General features: G+C 41.6%; 1 protein-coding gene across 1 annotated transcript in view; it reads left to right on the top strand.

Moving 5' to 3' along the window:
* Nucleotides 1-25,900, top strand: part of VPS54 (VPS54 subunit of GARP complex) — a 44,110-nt gene that overhangs the window by 16,300 nt on the left and 1,910 nt on the right. Inside the window, exons 8-23 of the mRNA XM_066316457.1 lie at nucleotides 1,867-2,252; nucleotides 6,069-6,195; nucleotides 7,190-7,297; nucleotides 9,439-9,494; nucleotides 11,007-11,103; nucleotides 11,553-11,872; nucleotides 13,681-13,810; nucleotides 14,195-14,376; nucleotides 15,095-15,207; nucleotides 16,437-16,500; nucleotides 17,959-18,064; nucleotides 21,310-21,397; nucleotides 22,254-22,375; nucleotides 22,481-22,561; nucleotides 24,194-24,301; nucleotides 25,022-25,116. Of these exons, the coding sequence (XP_066172554.1) occupies nucleotides 1,867-2,252; nucleotides 6,069-6,195; nucleotides 7,190-7,297; nucleotides 9,439-9,494; nucleotides 11,007-11,103; nucleotides 11,553-11,872; nucleotides 13,681-13,810; nucleotides 14,195-14,376; nucleotides 15,095-15,207; nucleotides 16,437-16,500; nucleotides 17,959-18,064; nucleotides 21,310-21,397; nucleotides 22,254-22,375; nucleotides 22,481-22,561; nucleotides 24,194-24,301; nucleotides 25,022-25,116 (2,183 nt within the window). The remainder of the gene's footprint in view (nucleotides 1-1,866; nucleotides 2,253-6,068; nucleotides 6,196-7,189; nucleotides 7,298-9,438; nucleotides 9,495-11,006; nucleotides 11,104-11,552; nucleotides 11,873-13,680; nucleotides 13,811-14,194; nucleotides 14,377-15,094; nucleotides 15,208-16,436; nucleotides 16,501-17,958; nucleotides 18,065-21,309; nucleotides 21,398-22,253; nucleotides 22,376-22,480; nucleotides 22,562-24,193; nucleotides 24,302-25,021; nucleotides 25,117-25,900) is intronic.

Below are 25,900 nucleotides of genomic sequence, written 5' to 3'. Positions count from 1 at the left end.
ATATTGAAAACAGAAGTCTCTTCTTGGTCGTTTTTATCTATTTTTTTGCAAGTTATGTAGTCATACTATAGAAAATCTCAAAATGAGTCATCTTTACAGTACAAATACCCATAAAATGCTTCTAGAAAATCTGAGTAATTTTGGAAACTGTGAGATACATTAGGAAAAAATAACATGAGATTGTCTGGAAGGTGTTTCCAAATTTCTGGGAATTAGTCTTCCTGCTCTCCTCCCAACTGGGGAAGAAGAGACAGGCTCTGCTGGAAGCTAGCTCAAAGGTTCCTTAGGTTGTCCTCCACACCTAAAGTTGGAGAAAAGCTTCTTTGGAGCTTTTTGGGGCAGTTGCTGTCTGAAGATGGAAAAACGAAGTCTGGCATATGCTGTGAACTTCCCAAAATGTGCCTGACAGCAGCAGGATAGACACTCAGAAAGAACTGGTGTTGAAGCAGACCCTGAGCCCTCACTGATGCAGAGGAGTGAAAACACTGCTTCATATGACTGAAATGAGCCCAGATTTTTTTGTTTTACTTTTTAAAGCCTCTGAACTGCACGAGGTTTACACTTACCAGGTGTAAATATGCACTCTGCTGCCATAATTGTCCCTACCTCCAGGCACCATTTTCCAACAGGATTTTGAAAACCTTGCCTTAGGTAGATCTGTTTACAGCCTTTTGAGCCGCTGTTGATCTGCTTCAAAAATTTCCTCATGATCTTTTCTTCTTTACCTGCTCCCATATGTTGTCCTGCATTGAGACTAAGCTCTTTGAGGCAGGTGCTGTTTGCTCTGTTTGCTCTGCTTTGTTTAGCGTAGTGAAGGGACCTGAGGCATTTGGTTGGTACAATCACATCAGTAATTGTTTGTAAAACCCTTGCTCTGATCCCTGTGCCAGAGTCTGTCTTGGCTTTCCCTGTGGCTTGTTGTGTCACAGCTGGTTGGTGGAGGATGCTTCTGATTAAATTAGGTGTGAACAAAAGAGGTGGCTTTGCATATTGTGTGAATCCCTAGTGTATCCATAGGAAGCAGTATGAAAATAACTCCAAGGAGGAAGCATTCTCCAGCTGATTTCCTTTCCACCTCTGGTTGCCCTTTTGGAATTCTGCAGGAGGTTTGATTGCTTGGAGAAACCAGGTCATCTGAGTATTAACATTCAGATGAGCATCCTAAAGCCTCACTCCTTTGAGTTTGCATATTCAGCATAAGCCAGAACACACAGCTTTTACAGTTCAAGAATCAGGCCAACACAGTGGTCTGCTAACTCGTGGACATGGAGAATTTGAGTTTCAGGTTCTGAACATATCGGTGTACTCTGGGAATCCCACAGTGCCAGCACACAGGAAATAGGCTTAGTACTAATTCCAGCTGGTTGGCAAAAGTACAACTGCAGCCAGAGCTACCCTGGAGATTTTTCTACAAAGAAAGTACTACAGCTTTTTAAATAAGCAGAGCCATTCCAGTGGTGTGTCATCAGGTATAGTGGCTGCACCTTTAGCAGCTTCACTGACCCAAATTTCATAGCATATCTGCATGTATATTCTGTTGCTTACAAGCCAGAGCTGTCTCCTGGTTATTATTGTGCATTTTCTGTGGCCAGTGCTGCAACCATGTGCTACAAAGCTTTGGGTGTGTTAGATTTATTTGCTTTTCTAACTTTTTATTTTCAAGCAGGAAAGGCATCAAACCAGCCTTCCCACAGTGCTTTTGAGTTAATTTAAAAAGAAATTATTAAACCACAACGACAAAAGGATTTAATTTTTTATTAGCAAAATTCCCTTGTGGTACAATGAGACAAATACTCTGCAAGTGTATTTGCATGGTGATAAAGCTTCCAGGTCATAACAATAATGTTGTTTTTTTCCTCTTCCCAGCTGAGCCATTATCTGGACATTGTGGAAGTCAATATTGCTCATCAGATTTCTCTCCGCTCAGAAGCATTTTTTCATGCAATGACCTCTCAGCATGAGTTGCAGGACTACCTCAGGAAAACCTCCCAGGCTGTAAAATTGCTTAGAGAGAAAATCTCTAAAATTGATAAAGTAATGTGTGAAGGATCGCTTCGAGTTTTAAGACTGTCGCTGACCAGAAATAACTGTATAAAAGCATACAACAAACTGAAGTTAATGGCCACTGTACACCAAACACAGCCCACAGTACAGTTGCTGCTCTCCACTTCAGAGTATGTTGGAGCTTTGGACTTAATAGCAACAACACAAGAGGTGTTACAGCAAGAGCTTCAAGGTATTCACAGTTTCCGGTAGGTAACCATGTAGGAAATACATAAAATGCACGCAGAGCTGGAATGTGTTGAGCACATTACATTGGGTGAAGGGATTTGTTCCACCTTTGTTCATTCATTTTTTCTTAGAGGAGCTAATGCAGAAGGTGTAAAATGTAAGTGTGGCATAAGCAGTGTGGCTAATGCCTTTGCCAGAGATGGGTTTTGGTGGTTTTTTTGGAGTGGGATGAACTTTTGACATCTATAAGCTTCGTGTTCTGTTGTGGTTTACAGATGTTTTAGGGATGCAGAGATGAGAGCAAAGCTGTGGCTGGACTTTGATCCTGCATGGCTTGTAGCTGAGAGGTGTTGTCCTCATGGAGGATCTGCAATCCTCCTCCAGGCAGCACCCCAGGGATGGCTCCTTGTGCCCATGTCTTTAGTGATTGACCCTTGTTGAAGGAACATGCAGGAGTATTAAAACAGTACAGTCCTTCTAGCTGATGCTGATATGAAATAAATTATCATAAGATATGAATAGTTTCAAAGTGGTGCATGCAGAGCTGCCAGTGTGGCATGATGCTGGCAGAAGCAGTGTCTGGTTAAATCAGCTCCAAGGCTTGCATCAGCCAGCTGAGGAGCTGTGTGCTGAGTTTTCTGAGTTGATGTTGGGTGAGGGGTGGTTTGTTTAGAGGTATTGTGGTTCCTGCAGCCCAGTGGTTCACAGCTTGCATAATGGAAACATGGTTGCTGCTCAGTAACTGCAACATGAGTGTTCAGAACTTTATATGGTTAGTGTTCTTGTTCTTCTGTCGAGTTCCTAGCACCCCTTCTAGCTAGTTTGGAGAAAAACTCAATTTTTATGTAGAAAAGGTGCTAGAGAAAGTATTAAAAATGAAAAAAAAAAATTAAAAGAGCTAATAAATTATTGGGATAAAGTTGCTGTAAGCATTTTTGTTAAAAAGCCTAGAGGCATACCGTCTAAAGAGTGTAACTTGTCTCTCTTCAGACACCTCAGTGCAGTTTGCCCTCTTTAGTGTTCCTGCTATCAACCACTTGATTCTGATGCACAGCCCTTGACTGAGTCACCTTTGGATTGACCTCGGTGACAAGTCAGTGCAGTTCTACAGCCCTGTGACAGCATCACTCAGGACCAGCTGTGTTGTGCAGCTGTTTTTGTGTTTTAACCTGTGTGCTCTTGTCATTGGATTGACATGATGTCCCAAGAATGTGCCATTGTTTCAAAATTACCCTCAAATTACCCTCAGGTATGGAACATCTTTGCAGGTAGATAATCATCTTGTCTGTAAAGAATAATTTCTATGAGTAAAGCTCAGTTGGTTGTTTTGGTAGTTACAGACAGTGATGTGAATGAGAAATGTTCTCTCTGCTTTGGACAGTAAAGGCTCACAAGGGTGAGTTAAGACCTGCCTAAGTCATGCACCACACCAGAAATGCAAGGGCAGTTCCCAAATCTCACAGTTACCTGTGTATGTAGCTTGTGTGAAGAAATAATATGCAGTGGAAAGATGGAAGGCTTCATAAAACTTCTCAGTATAATTTTGTGTTTCAAAAAATAGATAAAACTTAAAAAATCCATATTGGTGGCAAGCACACATTCTTCAGATCTCCCCCCAAAATGCCAAAAGGATCTTCTTGCTTTATTCTGAGCAAGAATGATGCAGTTGTCAAGTGAGTTAAATACCTGGTTTATTTTAATAAGAAGCTTCTAAAGCAATAACACATTTTCTAAACAATTACTATTTTTAAACGAAATATCTGATAAAAACCCCTCAGCATCTTGTTTTAGTGTTGCCATGGCAGCTTGTAGAATTTGGTCTTTTCAACTGAGTCGTGTCAGAATCATTCAATATAAAACAGTAAGAAAACTACTCAAATCATCAATTAATTTTCCCTTGTCATCCTGTATGCAGAGAAAAATGTAAGTTTGTTTCTAGTTGTAGCAAAAAATGTAAAAACTGTAAAGATTGTGTTAAGTAATACATTGGTGTCTTTAATCTGGATTAATGTCACTAATGATTTGTGTCAGTTGTAACTGTTTGCTACTACTCTAGGATAGAATTAAAGTTTTAGAGCTCTGACCTTTCCAAGTTCACCCTTTTAATTTTACAAAAGAAAGCTAATGTGTTAACTAACTTAAAAACCTGTGAAAACACTTTCTGCATCGTTTTCACAGTCCGTGTTGGGGTGATGGAGATACAGTGATTTTGTTCATTTGTTTGTTTGGGAGGTTGGTTTGGTTTTTTGTTTAGGGGTTTTTTTGTTGGTTTGGGGGTTTTTTGGTGATTTTTTTTTTTCACAGGTATGCTGGCAAACCACACTTTTATAGTATTTTATGCAATAAAACACAAACACATGGAAAAACAGTTCTCATTTGTGTATTTTAAAAGAAGTTTCACCCTGCAGTCATCATTTTACATGGTAGAGTTGTCATAGTCAGTATTCATGGAAGGGATCTGGTGGGTGAGTGGTACCTGTTAAGAGATAACTACCAAGAGGTTTTGTTGGCATATGAAGGAAGGTTTGACTTGTTCCTGAATGTTTCAGCTTGGAGGGATTTTTGTGGCTGCTAGAACCAATTTGATAAAGTTGTGAGGGCAGGTTTTGGGAGCTGGTTTTAGGTATTTCCATAGCTGGAGTTTGAGAAAACAGCTTTTGGTGTGTTTCAGTGCAGTTCAGCACAGGTACAGAAATAATGTACCAAGGAGCATCTTCATGCTTACCTCAGTAAGGGCTCCTAGTCCTGCAGTCAGTTTTGCAACTCCAGTTAGAATAATCTTTGGGATGTTTTCCTGTTGTGGTTGTTCTGAAATGATGCAACTGGCTCGGATTTTCTACAGGCTGTTTTTGCTTAAATTAGATATTTGAAATATGTCTGCTTTGTCCATTCCAATGAATGACTGAACAATGATTCCAAAAGAGGAACATCCCCAGTCTTCTTGAAATTAAAATAAGGAAATTAATCTGCTCAGATCCAGCAAGATTCATGGACTTCAGCAAAGGATCCAGCTACACCAGCACTGAATGAAAGCCATGTTCATCCCCCCCCGTTTTTTGTCTAGGCTTGTCTTAAATATCTCAGCTCCTCTTAATTCTTATTTGCAAAATATCTGTTTGTTTTTTGTCAAAGAAAAGGCAGTCTTATTCCCAGCTGTTAGTGGAAGTTGAAAAGCCTGGAGTGTTTGACATCTCTGAAGTTCCCACTTTTAAAGGGTGGTTGACATTTCTGATGCGAGAAATTCCCTCGTGGTTCTGTATGACAACAGTCTGCAAAATATGGTTTAAAATCTCCCATACGTGGGGAAAAAACATTTTTCATTTAGAACAGGATAAAAAATGGCAAATTTAAAAACTCCTGTGTGTTCTGTGAAAGACATCCTGTCCTGTGAATTTAATCTGTGACCACATCAAAAGCTCACATGTTTGAATTAGGTGAACTTGTGGACTGATGATCTGAGGAACTCAACAAGCAAAAGAAATATTCCTTTTTTTTTAACACCTTGATGCAGACAAGCACTGAGTATTCTTAGTCTGGTTCACCTCATTGGGCAGAGAGGTACTTGGCACCTTCCAAAAAAAACCCCCAAAAGCCCCATTTCTAAATTTTTATCCTCCATCAATATTCAAGTCCATATGTTTTGGTGTAAGGTGACAGTGCCTCTGAAAAATGCATGATTTCAGCTGCTCTGAGGAGTGAAAGATTGGAGCCTCCCATTAAGGCAGCGTTGATTGCATGGAAATTTCCTGTTGGGTGGTTATTTTCTTCAGCTGTGAATTAATGATTCGTTTTCAGGTTGATTATTTAGCTCATCTCTCAATGGCTGTTTTTCTCAGGCATCTTGGCTCACAGCTTTGTGAACTGGAAAAGCTGATAGATAAAATGATGATTGCAGAGTTTTCAACTTACGCTCGCAATGATTTAAATAGACCTCTAGAAGATGATTGCCAAATTCTAGAAGAGGTATGTCTGTTATTGAAATAAACTATTTCATGAATATGTTTGCATCTTTAACATACTTAATTAGCACTAACTAATTCACTCAGGTCCCTAGTAGCAACACTGTAATTCATGCCTCTCCCCTCCCATTTATTTTTGTGCTTGATAAGATTAAATAATTCTAATTAAACTCTGAACTGCAATCCAGGCCCACTTTATTTTGTCAAAATAATCACTTCTCTTTTCTCTGATTAAATGTATACTGAGTTCTCTTCATGAACCTAAGCATGTAAAGTGGAAAAGAACGTGGACTCTTGTCGACTTGGTTGTAAAATTTCAGTTTTTGCAATGAAAGCTGATATTTGCATGTTGTTCTCATTCTGTCTCCCCATGCTTTTATGGATGCTTATACCAAGCATGCTTCATTCATAGTATATATAGAGATATATATTCCTCATTCCTCCTAAGATCATGAATATATGAAGATTAAGCTATTGTGGTTGCTTTCTAGCCCAGAAAAAAAATTTCTGGATTTTTGCCTGTAGGGCTCTTTATAATTGCTGGAGCCTATGACCTGTTCAGCCTTGTTTTTAATCCATTCCATGGGCTGCAGTGGTTGGCAGTAGCACTGCAGTGCTCCCATTTCTGTGGTGTCTTGCCCTCTGTGCCAGCCTCTCACTCGGGCTGTGATTGTCAGCCTTGCTCAGGATCAGGAAACTCACTCATGGTTAGAAATATCCACAGGTTTAAGCACTTGTGAATGAGCCCAGTTGAGGAATTGGCAGGAAGAGGAGCGGGAGAGAGACTCAGCTGGTATTGCCACAGGGAACTTTTTTTTTTGTATAAGCAAAGCTTGGCTTTAGTCTGGAGGAATGGGATTGACCTAAATGCTGTTCACTGTGTGCTTGATACATGAACTTTCTTACTGCTGTGCAATTTCTTAAAATTGCTTCTTGTCTTCACCTTAATCTTCTTCATGTGTGGTTATTTTTTTTTTTATTTTCTCTTTTCTTCACAGGAGAGACTTGTATCTCTAGTATTTGGACTTCTAAAACAAAGGAAGCTAAATTTTTATGAAATATATGGCGATGAAATGATTAATACCGCAAAGAATATAATTAAACAGGTAAGACAAACATTTCTAATGTATGTGACAAGCTTTCCTGTACCCCTTGCAAATAAATTTTTAAGTCATTAAGAGCAGCTCTGATGAAGTTTTTTAGTGGCTGATGGTTTCTCAGAGCAGCTGAGTTTGCAGACACTTCAGGGCTCCTTGAAGCACAGAGGTCTTTACAGAAAAACTTTTGGAAGGTCTAGGTGACATAAACTCCGTTTTCTTCTCTGTAAAATTAACATTGTTCATTTGCTTTCCTTTCTCTTAAACACATGGCTCTCTAAATAGTAGTTATGTCATAACACTACATTTCTTTAAAAACCCACAACAAAACAGATACTCTAAAACCACACTAAAAACCTCTCCCTCCCAACACACTGTAAAACAAAACCCTCGAGTTCTTGGTGTAAACACATAAAGGAGAATCAAAGAACTCGCCAGTTTAAACAAATGAATTCCCTGCAAATGAGACAGAAAATATTTCTTGCCTTAATGTTAGCACAGACCTGGCACATGATAAAAGGTTGGAAAATATCCTTGCCTTTTTCTGAGAGAGCAAGGGGAAATAATGGAGCAGGTAGAAGTGCTTACCTTTAAAAAAAAAAGCCTTAAATTAAGCCCTAAATCCTTTTATGCATTGGTGTGGTGATTTGCCATTTAGGGCAGAGTATCTTTCAAGCCAAAAAACCTGATTGATAAAACCAGCTAAAACCAATAACTGAACAAAATTCAGATTATTTCTTTGGGAGGAATACATTGGCTAATTTGGATAGTGACATGATGACTTTTCTTTCCAAACAAATCTTATGGTGTGTGTTTGATACTTTCAGTTTTACTCATCTTGTTTGTTTGCCCACATATGTGAGAATACTATGTAAGAATGGGGATTTTTTTTCCCTAGAGATGGGTGATTATTTAAAGAGTTATGCTCTGATGTGCTATCAAGTCTATGTGATTTGTATCTCCAACACAGAGATAGGTGCTGAGTTGGGCTTCTCCTGTCCTCATAGCATAGTCTTCAATTCACAGCTGCATTGAACTGGGTTGGGAACTTTATTTTTTCAAAGTTTGGACGTGGCTTTTTAATACTGTTATTTGAACGTTTTTGTTTTAAGCTAGACTTTGCTGTTCCAATCCCTTTCACATTGCACATTTCACCATGGTTCTATTGGTCTGGTTGTACAAGGTGGACAGGCCCATATTGCTAGTAAATAAATAATTTTTAAAAAAAGAATTAATGAATAACACCAAGATAAAGCTGTTTATCTGCCTGGCAGTCTCTCCTGGCTTTTCACTTGCCGGTATCAGCAGTCATAAGGAGACTTTTTTTTCCTTTTCCTTTGATCATGTAATAGACAGGTAGCACTCCCTATTTTTCTGCTCATTTTCCATCTCAAAATGCTTTTCCCATTCTGCTGGGAAAGTTTTAAGTTGGGTTTTTTCAGGTGTCCCCTCTGCTCTAATAGTAGACAACATTTAATCAAATTGCAGTGTAAGTTTCTGTTGAATAAGGAAAATAGGCGGGATTTGAGTATTCCTGTGTGGTTTGTGCAATGCTTTTGTATTGTGGCCCATTGTCTCAGCTCTTAGGGGTACTTTTCCTTAACAGAGGAAACTGTTTGCTTGCCACACCTCAAATGTGCTTCCTCTTCAAATGCATTGCTGGTGGGCTGTGCTGGTCAGTGAATTTTATAATTTTACCATTGGGATTGTACAGACTTGCTTAAAGACAAGTTCACGCTCTAGTACTCATTTGTTCAGTTTATTGACTGGCATTTGGGAGAAAAGCCCTTTTCCAGTCTGAGTGGAGTTGATTTGTACCTTGGGCTTACAAGTAATGGGAAATGAGATCAATGAAATGGCTGTAAAACTGTAGATGTGTTCGGAATGAAAATTGATTGTACTGGAGACCTAAAGAAGCTGGTCAGTTTTGTACACACCAATTGCTTTGGGGGTTTCTTTTGGGGGTTTTTTCTTTGTTTGTTTTTAGAGAAACAAGTTGTTAAGTGAACCAAGTATGTCTTTCTTTTCTTATTTTACTTTTCCTTATTTTAACTTGAGGATTAATGTCTTTGTTGTTATACTCAGCAGTGGTTAGAGAGAAGCTAACATCATCTTTTGTTTTTTTTTTCCCCCCCCTTAAAATTTGACAGTGTGTGGTTAATACGGTATCGCAGATAGAAGAAATAGATACAGAAGTGGTTGTTAAGTAAGTATGCAGCCACATTTTTTTGGTGGTGGTGGTGGGTGGGGATAATATGTTTTTTAGCATAGATAAATTTATTGTTCTAATTTTTGCTTAAATTTCCCTATAATTAAAGATTATGCTTCTCTTGCATCTTAAGACTCTGCTTTTGTCCACCTCTGTCTGGGTGGATATTGTTTTACTGCTCATTCAGATTCTAATATTACCTTAGATTTACCTTTGAAATAAATACTAAAATAATTCTGTGAATCTTACTACGTGAAGCATATATCTCTTGAATATATCTTCACTCGAAAGCATTCCCTGTTGCCATAATCTGGGACTTTGTATTAAAACATCTCATTAGTTTAATGACATAAATAATAATGCAGACATAATCAAGAACAGAGCTATCCAGAGAGGATAACCAGACAACTTTAGTTCTAGAAGTAGTACATCAGGAACCTCACCAAGCCCAGCGAAGGCAAATGCCAGAGCAGAGATGGAGCCAGGCTCCTCTCTGTGTTTGCTCAGAGGGCAGTGGGCACAATGTGGAAGATGAGAACTGCCAGTTGAATCGTAGGGAGAATCTGTTCCTCATCAGGCTGGTCAAACACAAGCCCAGAGAATCTGTGGAATCTGTTTTAGGACGTGGTCAGGCTTGGGCTGACCCAGAGCTACCCAAGGCAGCTCCAGAGGCCCCAGCTCCAGGGGCCCCTGCCAGCTTCTGTTTTTTCTATGGCTTTATGATTCACTTGACTCAGCAAAGTGTTACCCCAAGATAATAAAAATAGTCCAGCTGATAAAGCAAAGTGAGTTGCAAAACCTGCATGGGTTTCATACCCAGATTGGGAAATGACTGGGCACAGGGGTTATATTTACACACTGGATATTTGGTCACCATTCTCCAGTGTTTAGTCTTCTTCTCTGTATTAAAAACTACTTAATTTTAGTTATGTCTGTGATTTTTCTGCCCTTTTGCCACAAACAACTGTTTTGTACTTTAATAGCAGAAGTGGTTTCATTGCAATGCCTTGCAAATCAAGCCTTTAAATGGGCTTCATAACACAGCTTTTTAACACTTGAAAAGTATTTTCATGTAGGGTTTTTCGTAATTTTTTTTTCCTCCCACATGGTTTGTGAGAATGTTGTTAACCCCATTCCTTGTTGGTAACATATAGTTATCCCAGGGAAGAGAACATTATTCCCAGGAAAGAACTAAAGGGTAAATGTGAAGCTTTCATTTTCTTATAGTATGATCTAATTCTATATCCCTCCTTCCCCACTCCACTTATATGCCTTTTAAATTCAGCCTTTATAAATGGGCTTCATAACACAACTTTTTAATGCTTGAAAAGTACTTTCATGTAGGTTTTTTGTTGTTTAGGTGGTGTCTGTTGCTTGCTGGGTAAAAGTCTACACAGTTTTCTTTATATTTGCAATTCCATTTAAAGCATGTTTTCTTTTCCTTTATGTGCCAGTAGGCATCATGGCCAGCAAACAATTGCTGTTTGCTGAATACTGCTCTTTTTTTAGGCTTGCAGACCAGATGAGGATGATGAATTTTCCTCAGTGGTTTGATTTACTGAAGAATATTTTTTCTAAATTCACCATCTTCCTCAAGCGAGTAAAGGTAAGACATTTATTTACAAAGAACTTCATACAGTTCAGGCATGAAAGGGAGTAAAGTTGCTTTTCCATTTGAAGTCCTTAAGATGTTGGTTTTGCTTGTAGAGTTCAAACTTCTGATTGAAAGGAAATGTGAATATCAGTATCCAGGGCAAAAATGATAAGTGCTAACAAAGAGAGCAGTGGCAAAGAGATAAGACCTCTTTTGCTCGATTACTTTTATTCTAAGCTGCTAGGGATTAGGACAGGACTTTTGTATGTGTTAGATTGCTCCAAATGAGGTTTCTTTCACCTGTCTCAGAAACATCAGACAAATGGGTCTGCCTCTAAATACTAATTAGAGAACAGAAAATAAAGCCAGGATTCATTTTAATTTTGTGGGTGAAAAAAAGCCTCTTTCTAGCACGAGCTGGTGGTGCCGGCTTTTGTAATAAAAGATATATTTCGTTCTAGGCAACCTTAAATACTATCCGTAGCGTGGTTTTCTTGGTTCTAGACAAGAACCAAAAAACCAGAGAGCTGGAGGACACTTTGCAGAAGAACTCAGCTAAGGAGAGCGTGGTGGACAGCGAGGTGGCCTACCTGACCCACGAGGGGATGTTCATCAGCGACGCCTTCGGCGACGGCGAGCTCCCCGCCTCCCAGAGGAACACATCCCCCAACAGCGAGCCCTGCAGCAGTGACTCTGTCTCAGAGCCTGAGTGCACCACTGATTCCTCGTCCAGCAAGGAGCACACCTCCTCTTCTGTCACTGCAGGAGGAGTGGAGATGATGTGAGTGAGCACCCAGCCTGTCTCCAGCTGGAGGGGTGAGGTCAAGTTTGTGGTCACGCGGTACAAAAACTGACTTTGGAGGAATGTGGTTTTTAGGTGGGTGAAGTGTGGTGGTTCTCTCCTTAGAGACTGCCATCAGAGTGCGCTGTTGTATTTGCCTTTTTTTCACCTCCCGTGTGGAGTGGTACAGGGACTGATTTATGTCACTTCTTCCAGAAAAGAGCCCCTTCTCTATTAGTTTTTCTGGGGAGGCCACTTGTGTAGAGAGCAAGAGAGGTGTGAGTCCCTGAAACACAGATTGTCATGCCTTTAGCAGGCAGAAGCATTTCTGTCCATGTTCTCTATTGTTATTTTTCCTGTTTTGTTTGTTTGTTTTTTAAAGATGGCTTGATGGAATACACCTTGATAAATTCTAGAGGAAAATTCTGCTGCTTGTCACCAACTATTTGACTTGCACAAATAAATATACAAATCCATCTCAGTGCTTGGTCACATAGGCAGTGCTGCCCTGAGGTGCTCCAGCCTCCAGAGTTCCAACCTTCTGGCATCCTTTTATACTCTCCTTTACTTGTGGCTGCCAGTCAGAGCTATCTTTTGAAAAGAACCAGGCATAATGTGTGTGGGACTTGGGCATGAACCACTTCAAAAGCCAGCATGTCTGGATAGAGTTATGTGAAGCAAAACTGAAATACCACTTGTTACCCTGCTGAGAGATGGAAGGCAGCAAGTGGCCTGCTCTTGCTGCTTGGTCCTTGAGTGTCTGTACTTAATGTGTTGAAGCAGCTTTTAGTTTTGTTAGAGACCTTCCCCACCAAATGACAGTGCTGGCTGAAGGAGATGGATTTAAAATAAATCTGCTGTGCATAAAACACAGGCCTTTGTATGTCTGAACATCTGTCGTGTGCTGGAAGGGAAATGAAATGGGAAGAGGAGTCCAGGGTTACATGGAAGAGCAGGGAAAGGGAAAGGGGTTGGATCCAAACTAGTCTGGAGCACTTTGCCAAGTTTGCTAAAAATACACCATCCAGCTACAGCTTCTGAGAAGGAAAGTTGTTTCTGAGGCTAGTTGCATAACTTTGTTCTAAAATGAACTTATTTCATCACTCTTCTGGTTTTGTTTGCACCTTTGCTCTGTGTTTGGAGCAGGCTAATAAAAATCCACAGAGCAATGTTATCCCCAGTTGCTGCTCTGTAGTGTCCTGAGTTCTCTTCTGTCCTGCTGTCAGTCCTTGGGCTGGCCCAGAAGATTGTGATCCTCACTAATGGCATGACCATGGACAGCAGAGCTGTGCTGAGCAGTGGACAAGTCATACGGAGTTTTTTAGGAAGCACTAGCTTAAGACCCTGAAGCCTAAAGAGCTAATAGAATGACAGCCTGTAGATTCAGGCTGTGGGCAGAGCAGAGGGTCTATTTTAGGTCTTATGCTTGCATTGGAAGAAAAGTGCCATGCTTTATCTGTCTTATGCTTGTGATGCTGAAGTCTCACAGGAGCTGGGTAAATTTTAACTCAGTAAATTGTTAATTGCATTTATTGTATCAGTAATGGTTATGTCATGTTTACTCTTAGACCATTAGTAGCAGTTAGACTGCAGAATCAAAAGGAAAAGGATGTACCGTTAGACACTTCCTTCCTACAAGAGGCTGACAGGAACTTGACAGCAGCTTAGAAGATCCCATCTGTATAAAGTGACTTTGGTGATTAACTGACTGCATTTGACGGTTTGCTGCAAGGCTCTGTCCTCCTGTGTGCAAAAATACTATTTGCTCCATAAACTGATGCTGAGCCAACTGCTTCTGTCATTTATAGGATCGGGGATGACATGAAACTGACTGACCTGGAGCTGGTCAGGCTGGCAAACAACATCCAAGAGTTACTTTATAACGCTTCTGATATCTGCCACGATCGTTCTGTCAAGTTCCTCATGGCAAGAGCAAAGGTGAGGATCTTGGGCCAGGCTGCTGCTGGTACCTCATGCTTGGTGAGCGTTTGCGTCCATGATGGGAGTACAGGAACTGTTCCTGCTGCCACAGGCTCTGCATGGTAATGCTCAGAGCACACCAGTGTTAATACAAATCATTGCAAGGCAGTGTTGGTTTCTTCTACTTATTCCTTTCTCTTTTTAATATTCTGATTTGCTGTCTTTGATGCTTTCATGCATGTCTGTTTGCACTGCATTCTACACTGTCTGTCACACTTAGGGTTAAATAACGTGCCTCTTCAAACTGTAGTAGCCCTCAGACATGCTGACTAGTTATTTCTGTATCTCTCTGAATTTTTGTGGTGATATGTCTCCTTACAATGTGTTGGGTTTTTTTTCCAGGATGGCTTCCTAGAGAAGCTGAATTCCAACGAGTTCGTTACTCTGTCTCGCCTGATGGAAAGCTTTATCTTGGATACTGAGCAGATCTGTGGCAGGAAAAGCATGTCCTTGAGAGGAGCTCTTCAGAGTCAAGCCAATAAATTTGTGAATAGGTTTCATGAGGAGAGGAAGACAAAACTAAGGTACTTCTGGGTAGACAATCTTTGTGTTCTTCCATGAATAATTTTATGTATCCTGTGCCAGCTGAACACAAGCTTTTATGGCCTAGAACATCAGAAAGCTTGTTGTACTTAAAAGCAGGGGGTGAAAAAAAGCTGTATTAAACCTCAGTTATTTCCAGTTGGTTTAGTTGAAAAAGACCTTTTGCTGTTTTCGTAACTTGATTTCTTCAAACTGGATTGTTCTACACTTAGCTAAATAAGTAATGCCTACAGACAATACACAAAATAAACATTGAAGGGCAGGATTGCTCTGTTTCAGGGGTTTAAGAATAATTCACTTTCAGCTGTTTTCTTAAAAACACTCAAAGCCCTTGGAGGAACAGCCTGGCCAGTAACATCTATCAAGTCTGTTTGTCCTCATCCATCAAAAGCTGTTAAAATTCCAGTATTTACACACTACTTCATTGGCAGTGATCTCATGAAGACCTTTATTGCCTGGAATAGTTTTTGATCTCCTGTGACAGATTGAATGAACAAGTTGTGAGATCTCCAGACCAGCACAGTTTTGTTCTGTTTTGCTGCTGACAATTGTTGGGCACCTTCTTCTCATGAGGATGACTGACATAACATTTTGGGGCAGTGGGTTTTTTTTTTAATGATTTTTCATCATTACAAGCAAGAGAAGTGTCAAAGCAAGGTATTTCTTTCTCAGCCTCCTCTCTTTTGTGTTTATAACCAGCCTACTTTTGGACAACGAGCGCTGGAAGCAAGCTGAAGTTCCTGCTGAGTTCCAGGACCTCGTTGATTCAGTGTCAGATGGGAGAATTTCTCTCCCTGAAAAAAAACCAACAGGTGTGTGTTCCTTGCAGTCCTGCTGTGAAATGAATTTATTATCTGCTGAATTTATAATTCTGCTGTTGAACGTTGATGGACATATGCTGATGACATGCTGAATATGTGTTTGCTTGCTGTCCTTTGGGGAGATGAGAAGAAAGTTGATAGCTGTTCTCTTTTCTTTTTTATTTTTTTTCTGTTGCTGGTGTTGAAATGCCTTGTGCTGAAAGATTATCTGTTTATTGTTTGAAAACACCCAGAAGTGTTAGCTGACTTTTTATTCTCAGTGTAGAGGCTTGCAATCTCTGCACAAATTAAGTCTTTTCCCACATGTGCTCAGCCCTCCTTGTATGAAACAAAGCCTGTTCCTTCCCCCTGTTTCATCTGCCAGTACAAATGAAAGGCAACATGCCATGTGGCTGCTCATGGAAGGGAAAACTCATGTTCATTCAATTATTTACCTTGCCACAGAAACCTCATTTGACCTCAGAGAAGTCACTTTTTCCTGCCCCACTTCCCCGTGTGCACAGTGAGAATGCTTAATGTGTTCTTACCTCGTGGGGATACTCATCCAATGTTGCAGTGATTGGAGGGGAAGTGAATATCCAGAAGAGGAGGAAAACATGCAGAGAGGGGGAGAAAAGAGATTAGAAGGGAGAAAATACAGTGATGTCATGGTGGAGAAACCCTGACCTCCCAGAAGGAACACAGCAGATAACAGGGAGTGTATTAAAGCAGTAATCACTCCAGTTATGGAACATGACACCAAAATATGTTCATCAACCATTGCTTGTAAAATAACCTCCTGCAGCCTCCTTCAAGCAGACAATTTAGCATGAAAAACTGCAGTAAGAGCTTCTGTTATGAAGCCTGAGGAAAAAGTGATTTGAAGCTAAAATATTAATATACACAGCAAATCATTTGAGAATGTGTAGTAGAAAACCTAGTGGCTTTTTCTGCCTTTCTTCTGTTGGTGACCTGTTGTATTTGAGTTTTTAAGTCCATAATGACTGAGGCTATGAGCTCTTTGATCTAAAATCAGAGCAGATAATGAAGTAACTGTATGGGTTGTAAAAATTTTGATGGGTGATCAGCTTCTTAATAATTACTGTAAAAGAGAGAAGTGCTTGCTACAAAATTTCTGGGTTTTTTCAAACCTTAGCAAGTGAACACTGTGTTTTTATAAACAGCATTTTACTCATTTTTGGTTCAACTCTCTCCTTTTCCTGTCTTGCTAAAATATCTAGCTACTGAAGAAAGAAAGCCAGCTGAATTCCTTATTGTTGAAGGACAAAAATATGCAACAGTTGGGTAAGATGCACTCTTTTCTCTTAGCAGTGGGTTAGTTGGCAAAAACTTTTGAGTAGAACCGTGATGAATGCTAACAGCTTTAGCAATCTTACTTAAGACTGCTGTTGAACTGTCTTATTGCAGCCTTTCTCTATTTAAAGGGGCTTATAGGAAAGACAGTTTAAAAGCTTAAATAATATCTCTCCAGGCTGGACAGCACCAAAATACCTGAGTCCACTCCTGTATGGTTGCTTATCTTATTCATAAATAAGATAAGGGCCATCTCAGAAGCTGCATGTGCTATTTCTTGGTATCCTGGCAGATTTGAATTGGAAAGTGATTTCTTAAAGCTGGTTGTATCAGAGACATTTTAAAATGTATGCTGCTGCCTTATTTCTTTCATTTAAAAGCATGCTGTGTTTCCAGAGACTGTGAGGCTTAAGCATTAATTATGCATGAGACTGTTTTTGGAGAGGGAGTAAAGCCTGGAAGATCTCACTCCCCAGAGCTCTAACATCAATTTGCACCAAACTTATAAAAGGTGTGATGTACAGGATGTCTTGGGCCAGCTGTCATTTTATGGGTTGCTTCATGATGATGTGTTCAATTGGAAACAGCATCTGAGGGCTGAGAAATTCTGTGCCAGGCAGATGATATCACTGCTGAGGAGCATTTCAGGTCGAGTAGGAGCATTGCTCTAAAGGATAAAATTTGCTTAATATATGATGTGTTTGATAACATACCTCTGCTCACTTGAAACTTGGTATATTTAGCTCTGTGAGGCAATTGAGAGCTTCACAGTGCAAATATTTGTTTCATTCCTACACACTTCTACATCCAGTTTCACTGCATCTAATCAAATAAAATGCATTCATCACAAATGCCTCGTGTTCACAAAACATTCTCCAGGTGTTGATTTTCTGTTGACTTGGCACCATCTTTCTGCACTCCGCTGCCTAAAGGAAGAAAGATTTAACTTTTTGAAATGTTAAAATACCTACTCTGAACATTAGATCTTGCATCAATTTTCCTACTTTCTGTGTATTTGAATTCAAAGTAGCATGCTTGCACTATGGGGAGCCTTCTTAATTCCATCCAATAGCTCCCAAATTCTCCTATGCCTGCTGACTTGAGGAGAAATTACAGGTGTTGAGCATCTCTTTGAATATTTGGTGCTGTTTCTTCACAGCTGCCTTCTCTGTTTGTGACTCCTTAGCATTTATTACATATTTTTCAGCTATTTTCTTTCATATAAAATACTTCTTCCACACACCACCCTGTGGGATTGGCTGCAACTATCTCTATGTAAATCTCCTTTTATGTTTCACTTCTTCTCCACATCAATTAGTGGATGTATTCAATGCTATAATCTCTAGCATTGGGTTGCTTTCTATCAACATGACTGGCCTGACTGGTGTTTGATTTTTCAGCATCTTTTGTGCACTGAGATGACACATTTGGCTGTTACCTCTCTTCCAGGACAGTATTGCTGCTAATAAGAATAATCCTGGAGTACTGCCAGTGTGTGGATAACATTCCTTCCATCACCACTGACATGCTGACCCGCCTGTCGGATTTACTCAAGGTATGGCCAAGCAGAGAACATGTCTTACCCTCAGTAATGCTCATGTGTTTCTCTGATTTCATCTAAATCATCAAAATAACCAGGAATCATTGTGTTTGCTGCTGTGCCATAAGGAAGCCTTTCAAGCCAGAGGCATTAAAGATGCAGTTTTTGTGGGAATTAATCTGGTTGTTCACCTGAAATATTGGAAATCCCATCTAATAGCAGTTAACACAGCTGCCTGTCCTTCAGGCTTGGATGTAGAATTAATGCTGCTGAAGAAAAAGCAATTTGATCCCTGATGCCACAGAAATACATATCTATATTGAGGAAGGAAACAAGACTCTTGGTTTTTTTACAAATCAGTACAGTCATTAGAAGCATAAAAATAGTGTGGGATGAAGGGTCTGTTGTAAAATGTAAGGGTGATGAAACACCAGGACCTCTTTGTCATTTGTTTCTCACTAGAGAAGAGGAAAGCTGGTAAAGCCCAGTCACTGCAGGTAAAATAAGTAATCAGTAATAAAAGGAGCACATTAATGCACCTTAAAACTGTCATTTATATTTATATTTATACATATCTATATAGGCTCCAAAGCCTAGCAGTTAATTTATCTCAAGGTTTTCACTTGTATCTTGCCCACAAAGGTCATATCAGGTATTTGAGTTCTGAACAGGAGCATAATCAATGAAAGATAAACAGATTCAGTCTCCAAAAGGATATTTTTACATAGGATGGGAGGCAGGGGAGGAGAAACAAAGTCTGGGAGATGGAACTTTAAATATTTGTCCTATTGGTAGTTTGTATTTGAATAACCAGACACAGGAACACTTCTCCCTGCAGTTCTCATTCAGATTCATCCACAGATTTCCCCTTTTAAAAGCACTATCTAAAGCAAATCAGTCTGTCTGAGCCTGCCCCTATTCAAGTCTCTTTTCCAGCTGCTGCTTCCCTCAGGAATTGCAGCACCTTTTCACAGGTAAAATAGCAGTGGATGCATCAAACTTGGCCAGATTTGCATTTCTGTGTTACTTCCCTCTCCTTACCTTATCTCATTCTAGCTCTGTCATTTGTGGTTTATTTCTTGGTACTCAAACATCATGTGCAGTTTAATTACTGTATTTTTTATCTGTCAGCAAGGTGCCATCAATTGGGCAGGTGTCAAGAACAGCTAGAAAAAACAAAAGCTCATTTATTACACCTTGGACAAAGCAGAGGCCCTCCAGGTGTTCTGGCACTGTAGGTTTTGTTTGACAGCTGTCAGAGCCAGCACACTTTGAGAGCAGCAAGAGCTGGGCTTGATTGTGATGGAAAATGGAAAGCATTCCCAGGTAATGAATTTCCAGGCAGTTCTGAGCTATGGCTGCAGCCTGATGGAAATCATGGAATCCTTTAGACTGGAAAAGACCTCAAAGATCAATCAAGTCCAGTCTTTCACCCAACACTGCCAAGACCACCACTAAACCCACATGTCCAGGGCCACATCTACACATTTTCTAAATACTTCCAGGAATGGTGACTCCACCACTCTCCTGGGCAGCCTGTTCCAATGTTTGACCACCCTTTCAGTGAGGAGATGATCCCTAACATCCAAACCTGGTGCAACTCGAGGCTGATTCCTCTTGTCCTGTTGCTTGCAGAAGAAGAGACTGAGCCCTGCCTGGCTGCACCCTCCTGTCATGGAGTTGTAGGGAGCAAAAAGGTCCCTCTGAGGCTGAGCACCCCTGGCTCTCTTAGCTGCTCCTCATCAAACTTGTGCTCCAGACCCTTTTCTGGGCACATTCCAGCACCTCAGTGTTGTGAGGGGCCACACTGAGCACACCAGGCTGCAATTACTGGGCTTGTTCAGGTGCTGCAGACAAGAGAGGGCTGCTGGCCTTCCTGCTGGGTGCAGGAATGTTTTCCTCCCAGCAGGCACAAGGAGGAGGTGTTGCTCTCTTCCAGCATTCTGCTCCCTCACTGCTCTCAGACCATCTGGGAACAGTCATTCCCACAAAAGGCAGGGGACAGTACATGTGGCCAGCACTCTTTACACACCAAGTTTTTGATGGTTTGCATCACAGTTAACACTAACCTAGGCTAAATACCTCAAAGGAGCTCAGGCTGTGTGAGATCCTGAGCCTTTGACTCAGTGAGTCTGCTCTAAATTCCACACAGCGGTTTAAGAAAAAGTTCTTGTATTTCTGGAGAAAATGAAGTGAATGTGAGGCAGTTTCAGCCCATGCCCTCTGTCTTGAGAGCAGTGCAGGTTATGCCTCTCAGCCCAGGGGCCGGACACAGCTCTGGTTCAGTTGTGGTGTGAGGTCTGGGTTGGTTTTTTGGCCCTGGATGCACCATTCTGGCAGCCCAGAGATGGGGGCAGTGGTTCATGGTGGCTCTATGGGCCTAACATATTTCATAACTGACACCAGGCAACAGCCAGGAAATTATTGCCCCTTTTTACACAAGGAGAGTTGAAATTTTGGGTTTGTTCTTGCATTATCATGAAGAAAAAAACCTGTGAAGCAGAATTATGCCCCTGCCCTTAAAAAGGAGGTCTTTGTGAGGGCAGTCCTCTGTGTTGCAGATACAAGCTGCAGGGCAGCCTTGTCACAATTTCTTCTGCATCTTCAGGTGTATGAGAAAAGTTTTGCCTCTCAAATGTAAATGGTCAGTTCAGTTCAGATATGAGCCCTGGGACTTCTGCTCTGCATTCAGTGCAGCAGTTGGGGACATGAGCAGTGGCTCTTCTGCCATCACCCAGGCCCAGTCTGGAATACCTGGTGTCTCAAGCTGGCTGAGAGGAAGAACTCCAGTGTAAGAATGTGCTGATAGCAACTGTCTTACAGTCCAGAGGCTTTGCTGGGCTGTGTACTTTTAGTTGTAACTTCTTTTCTCTCTTAGGAAAGTCTAAGCGTGAGTTGTCCACTACACCTGGAATTCTTACAGGATTGGCTTTTCATCTTCTGTGCATCATTTCTTAAATCCAGTGTTCCATAATGCTGCAAACATAGGTTCAGTCACCTCAGCAAGAGGGAGTTTCAGTGCTTTGAAGTTTCCTTTAACATCAGCAGTGGAGAAGGTCAAGAGCCTGAGGAGAAACCTTTTGTCTTGATGTTTTTTGCTTTGATATTATGTGGCTACTGAGGAAAACTAGTGACATGTGGAACTGGCCTTCATAACAACTTAATCTTGCAAAATTCTGTTGGTGGTGGTTCTAAACCGTGAGTTTGTGTAGTAGATAAAGAGTCAACATGCATTTTCACTGTCCTCCTTTTTCTCACAGTATTTCAACTCCAGAAGTTGCCAATTAGTGCTTGGAGCCGGTGCATTACAAGTTGTTGGCTTGAAAACAATCACTACAAAAAACCTAGGTATGGATTTCTGTATTTAAAATGTCAAAGCTTGTTCCCCTGGCTGTTAAAAAACCCAAGGGCAGAAAATCCCTAAATGTCTGTGATAAGCTGTGTTTGAGATGTGGGGCAGTGTGTGGACACAGAGGGTGGTAAGACCTGCCTGGAGTGTAGTTTCAAAACTTTCTCCTGAAATTAAGAGCCTTTGATTGGTGGGTTGGAGAAGATGTTTAAACTTAGAGTTCCCACATTTCAGGGTGAGAAACTGGTGAGATTACCAGTCTGCATTACCCTTCCTGGAAAGGGAACAGCCTGGTGAGAATGGGACCCACAGCTGGGTCAGGATGTTTGGCCCAGTGTGGTGACCACACTGGCACCAGTGTGTCCTGCTGCTGGCTCAGGCCCTGTTGGAGCTGGGAGAAGCCTGGTTTTTTGGGATCCTGTTGGCACTGCAGGAGCAGGTTCAGAGCAGGTCAGTGCTGGCAGGGCAGGGTGTTTTGAACACCACTGCAGCAGAAACACTGCTGCCTTGAGAATGTGGTTGCTGAGGTTAAGTAGCTGATGAGTCAGGTCTTTAGAGATCCCTCCGATGTCTGTGTGTTCTCAGGGCTCAAAATATCGAGTAAACACCCAAAGCCTCCTGTAAAATCAGTCACCAAAGCTGGGTGTGAGCAGCCAGGTTCCAGTCTGGCATCTTCACTGGGTGGGGGTTCCCAGGGAAACAAACCTGTTACCTCCCTGCTTTGAGAACAGACAAAAGTGAAACTGTGAAATTGTGTCAGGTTATTGTGTTCCTTATGTCAAAGGAGACGTAAATCCACACAGAAACGACTCTTCCTGAGTAATAACCACCTTATTTCTCTCCCTGGGTTCACAGCCCTTTCTTCACGTTGCCTCCAGCTCATCGTACACTACATTCCCATTATCAGGGCTCATTTTGAAGCTCGGCTGCAGCCGAAGCAGTTCAGCATGCTCAGGCATTTTGACCACATCACAAAGGTAATTCTTCCAGCATTTCCTGAAACACAAAGTTCTGCTTTTCAACTGTGTTCTGAGGAACTTGAGTGCCACTGAAAAAATGAAACCTGCTTTCTCCCCTTGCAGGATTATCACGACCACATAGCTGAAATTTCAGCCAAGCTCGTTGCCATAATGGATAGCTTATTTGACAAACTATTATCCAAGGTAATGATTTATGGAACTAATTATACACTCTCTAAATTGCAGCTGGAGGTCTCATTGTATACAGTCTAGATGTTTCAAATGGAATCTTAAACTTTCCTAAGCAGAACTTGTTTGAACTTCTTTTAACTGTATAGATGGAAAGCTCTGTGCTGTTCTCTAGGAGCATGGGAACACAAACTGGGGACGGGGTACTGAGAGCTGTAGTGGGGCAGTTGCAACAGGCAGCATTTCTGTCTTCCTTGCTGTTTCTGGTTTTTTATTGTTACTTTATGTTGTGCTTTTTTAATTTCATCTGTTTCTTTAGTCTGTCAAGTAGTGCTGACTAAACTTAAGGTGAAAAAGCATTTAAATTGGGATTCTCCACTCCTATTGTGCTTACTTTTTTTAAAAATGTGTTTTAAGACCAAAATGGTCTGCTTGGTTATTTTGATATTACAGCTGTTGACCTCAGCTGCAGATAAAAATGACCAGGAGATCTTGGAGTTCTTCCTGGGGCTGTTGCTTTTCTCCCTTATGATGGGGTGTGTTGGGTTGGCTGTGATCATGCAAGGGCCACTGCTGCAGCCTCCCAGTTCCCTCTGCCTTAACAACGTGCTGGGAAATAGGAAACAATTTCTTGCTTAACTTCCTTGAGGCACTCTTGATCCCTCAGGCTGCGTGGCTGTTCCCTGGAACAGAAAGTGTTATTTTTCTGCCACTTCTCCTGTCAGAATTAGGTCATTGGTTTGGATTTTCTGTAAAGACTTTCTCAAAATGCCCCATTTCTTTTTTTTCTCTTGTGCTCAGACAAGCTTTGTTCTCTTTCACAATTCAGGCTCACATAAAAGCAGGCATCTCCTGCAGTCTGTTTGTAAATGATGTAGTTACAGTGATTCAGTTCCTTCCTGAATTGTGCTCTTCCGTGGGGAAGTGTCACCCTCCCAAAGGTGACCTGCCAGCGTGTCACCCAGGCCAGTGATGGCACAGCCTCTCCTCCTGGGACTGCAGAGCTGGCTTCACTCTGCCTGGGACAGGTTTTCTGTGTTTCTGAAATCCTGTTCAGATCTCCCCTATGCACAGTGGGGACAGAAGAATTTTGTTCCTTTTGTAGCAAATCTGTTGCCATCTGGTGTTTTCCAGTGCCTTTGCTTGTTGGCTTTCAGGCACTGGGAGAAGGGACTTTTTTTTTTCTTTGCTTTCCAAGGTATTTCTGCAATGTTCTTGTGAGGCCTTTTTTTGTATTGTGATGTGGTTGGGTTGTTGTTTTTTTTTAATGGCAGATAGGTGAGATATCAGGAGTTTCTATTTCTTTATGGTTTCCTTTCCTTGATTCTTCAGAAATTTGGATGTGCATGATCCTAGACAAGCAGGTTTCTCTTGGGAGATACTCAAGGGGCACATTTCTCAGAGGCAGAAGTGGTTTTCTGTCATGGGCTAGTACCAGCCTGAAGGAGAGGGCCAGCTCACAGCCACAGGACCTGCATCTGCAATTCCTGGCTGCATCAGATCATGCCCAGCCACCCTTTTAATTTGTGGTGTGCTAAATGCATCTTGATTCCTGACCTTATTAGCAAATCAGAGCCCCAGGTGGGCTCTACATAAACCATTTTACAGTGGCAGAAAGGAATTAACTGGCTGTGTGTTTATTTCCAGTACGAAGTGAAAGCCCCTGTTCCTTCAGCATGCTTCAGGAATATCTGCAAGCAAATGGCAAAGATGCATGAAGCTATATATGATCTCCTCCCCGAGGAGCAAACTCAGGTGAGTGTTATTTTTGAGCTTCATCTCACTTGAAAATGCACATGGACTTTTGGGAACCAAGAGAGGCTTTATCTGGGGAGAGGGGAATTCTTTTTTGAGTCCTGGTGAAACCCACACATTAAAGGGCTTGGCAGCAGTCACACGGACAGCTTGGGCTGAGCAGAAGGAAGTATTCCACTGTGTAGGGAGAACCATGAGGCACACAAAAAGAATGGATTTCAGGATTTTGAGCTGCCTTTCAATGTCTAGAGATGGCAATCCAGGAATTAGTGCTGAAATGCTATGCAAATGGCAACATTTTGGGCCTTGAGAGCAGCCCTCTGAGAGGATTATTCTGTAACACTGCTCAGAATCAGTGGCTTCCAAAAATCCCTAAATGTATTACACACCCAAATTATACCAGCTGTGCTTTTGCAGGATTCTGCTGCAGTCATTGCTACTGCAGAATTGCAAATCTTAAAGACAGGAAGGACCAATCCAGTCACTGAATACAAGTTGTCATTTCTCTTTCACATTAGATTAAATGGTCCCTTCTGGCACAGGAAAGGGATTTGTTAGGAGAGAAGTTCATGTTCCAAAGCACTGGCAGAAGGAAGAATCCCATGAGCTGCAAAAACCAAACCAGAAGTCAGTGATTGAGGGTGTTGTGCTTCCCCTCTGGAGGCAGTGATGTGAACATGGGCACAGCTCCTTACTCTGCTGCTTGTGGCTTTTTTCCAGATGTTGTTCCTACGAATTAATGCAAGCTACAAACTGCACCTGAAGAGGCAGCTGGCCCACCTCAACGTGGTCAATGATGGAGGACCTCTGAATGGGTGAGCTGGGGCTCCTCTCTCCTTGCACTGGTCAAATAAGCAGGCATTGTCTTCTGCAAGCGAGTTGTGATGCAGAATCACAGCTCCATGTTTTAGCATGTCCCATTTGGAGCTTTCTTGCAGTGAAGGACACGACTTGTGCCATTCCACAGTAACTGGGAGTGCAATCCACTTGGGAGCTGGACATTATCTGACTGGAAACCTGCTCGTAGGTGTCCTCAGCTCGTGGATTGCTTTCTCTCCCGCTGAGTGACAGCAGCAGCCACAGTTTAATTAGCAGGAATTGTGTGATTCCTGAAGCAGTTTTGAAACGTGGATGGTGACTCATGGTGCTGGCAGAGTAAAAATAGGAGAAAGCAGCCTTTCATCTGTGCAGTGGGCAGCTCTGCAGGGATGGTTTTTAGAGCAGAACTAGATTTGAAGCAGATGATGCTCACAGAGCTTTTCCCCTTCCCTGCCACAGCGCACTCCATCCCCAAGCAGGTCAGTACCTGTCCTGAGAGAGGGGGCGTGGCTGTGCCTGCTCTCCCCACCTCCCAGGAACGAATTCTGTTGTCACTTGGATTGTCCCCTGAAACGGTGGAGTTTTGAGTTGCTCCTGCTGACCTGGGGGCAGTGAGGTGTTTGCAGTGTAACAAAGGTGAATGAAACTCCTCCTGGGCCTAGCCACGTGCAAGAAGATTGTCTTAGGTGGCAGAAGTCAGAGAAGAAAGTTGATGATGTTTCAAATGTCACTGGAATGAAAGTTTTGTTCCTTTCTAGTTCATTGTTGTTTCTCCTGCTT

Source organism: Sylvia atricapilla, chromosome 3, assembly GCF_009819655.1.
Source record: "Sylvia atricapilla isolate bSylAtr1 chromosome 3, bSylAtr1.pri, whole genome shotgun sequence".
Classification (NCBI taxonomy): domain Eukaryota; kingdom Metazoa; phylum Chordata; class Aves; order Passeriformes; family Sylviidae; genus Sylvia; species Sylvia atricapilla.
Note: the sequence above shows the minus strand (reverse complement) of the source record. Positions and strands in the feature narration are given on the sequence as shown.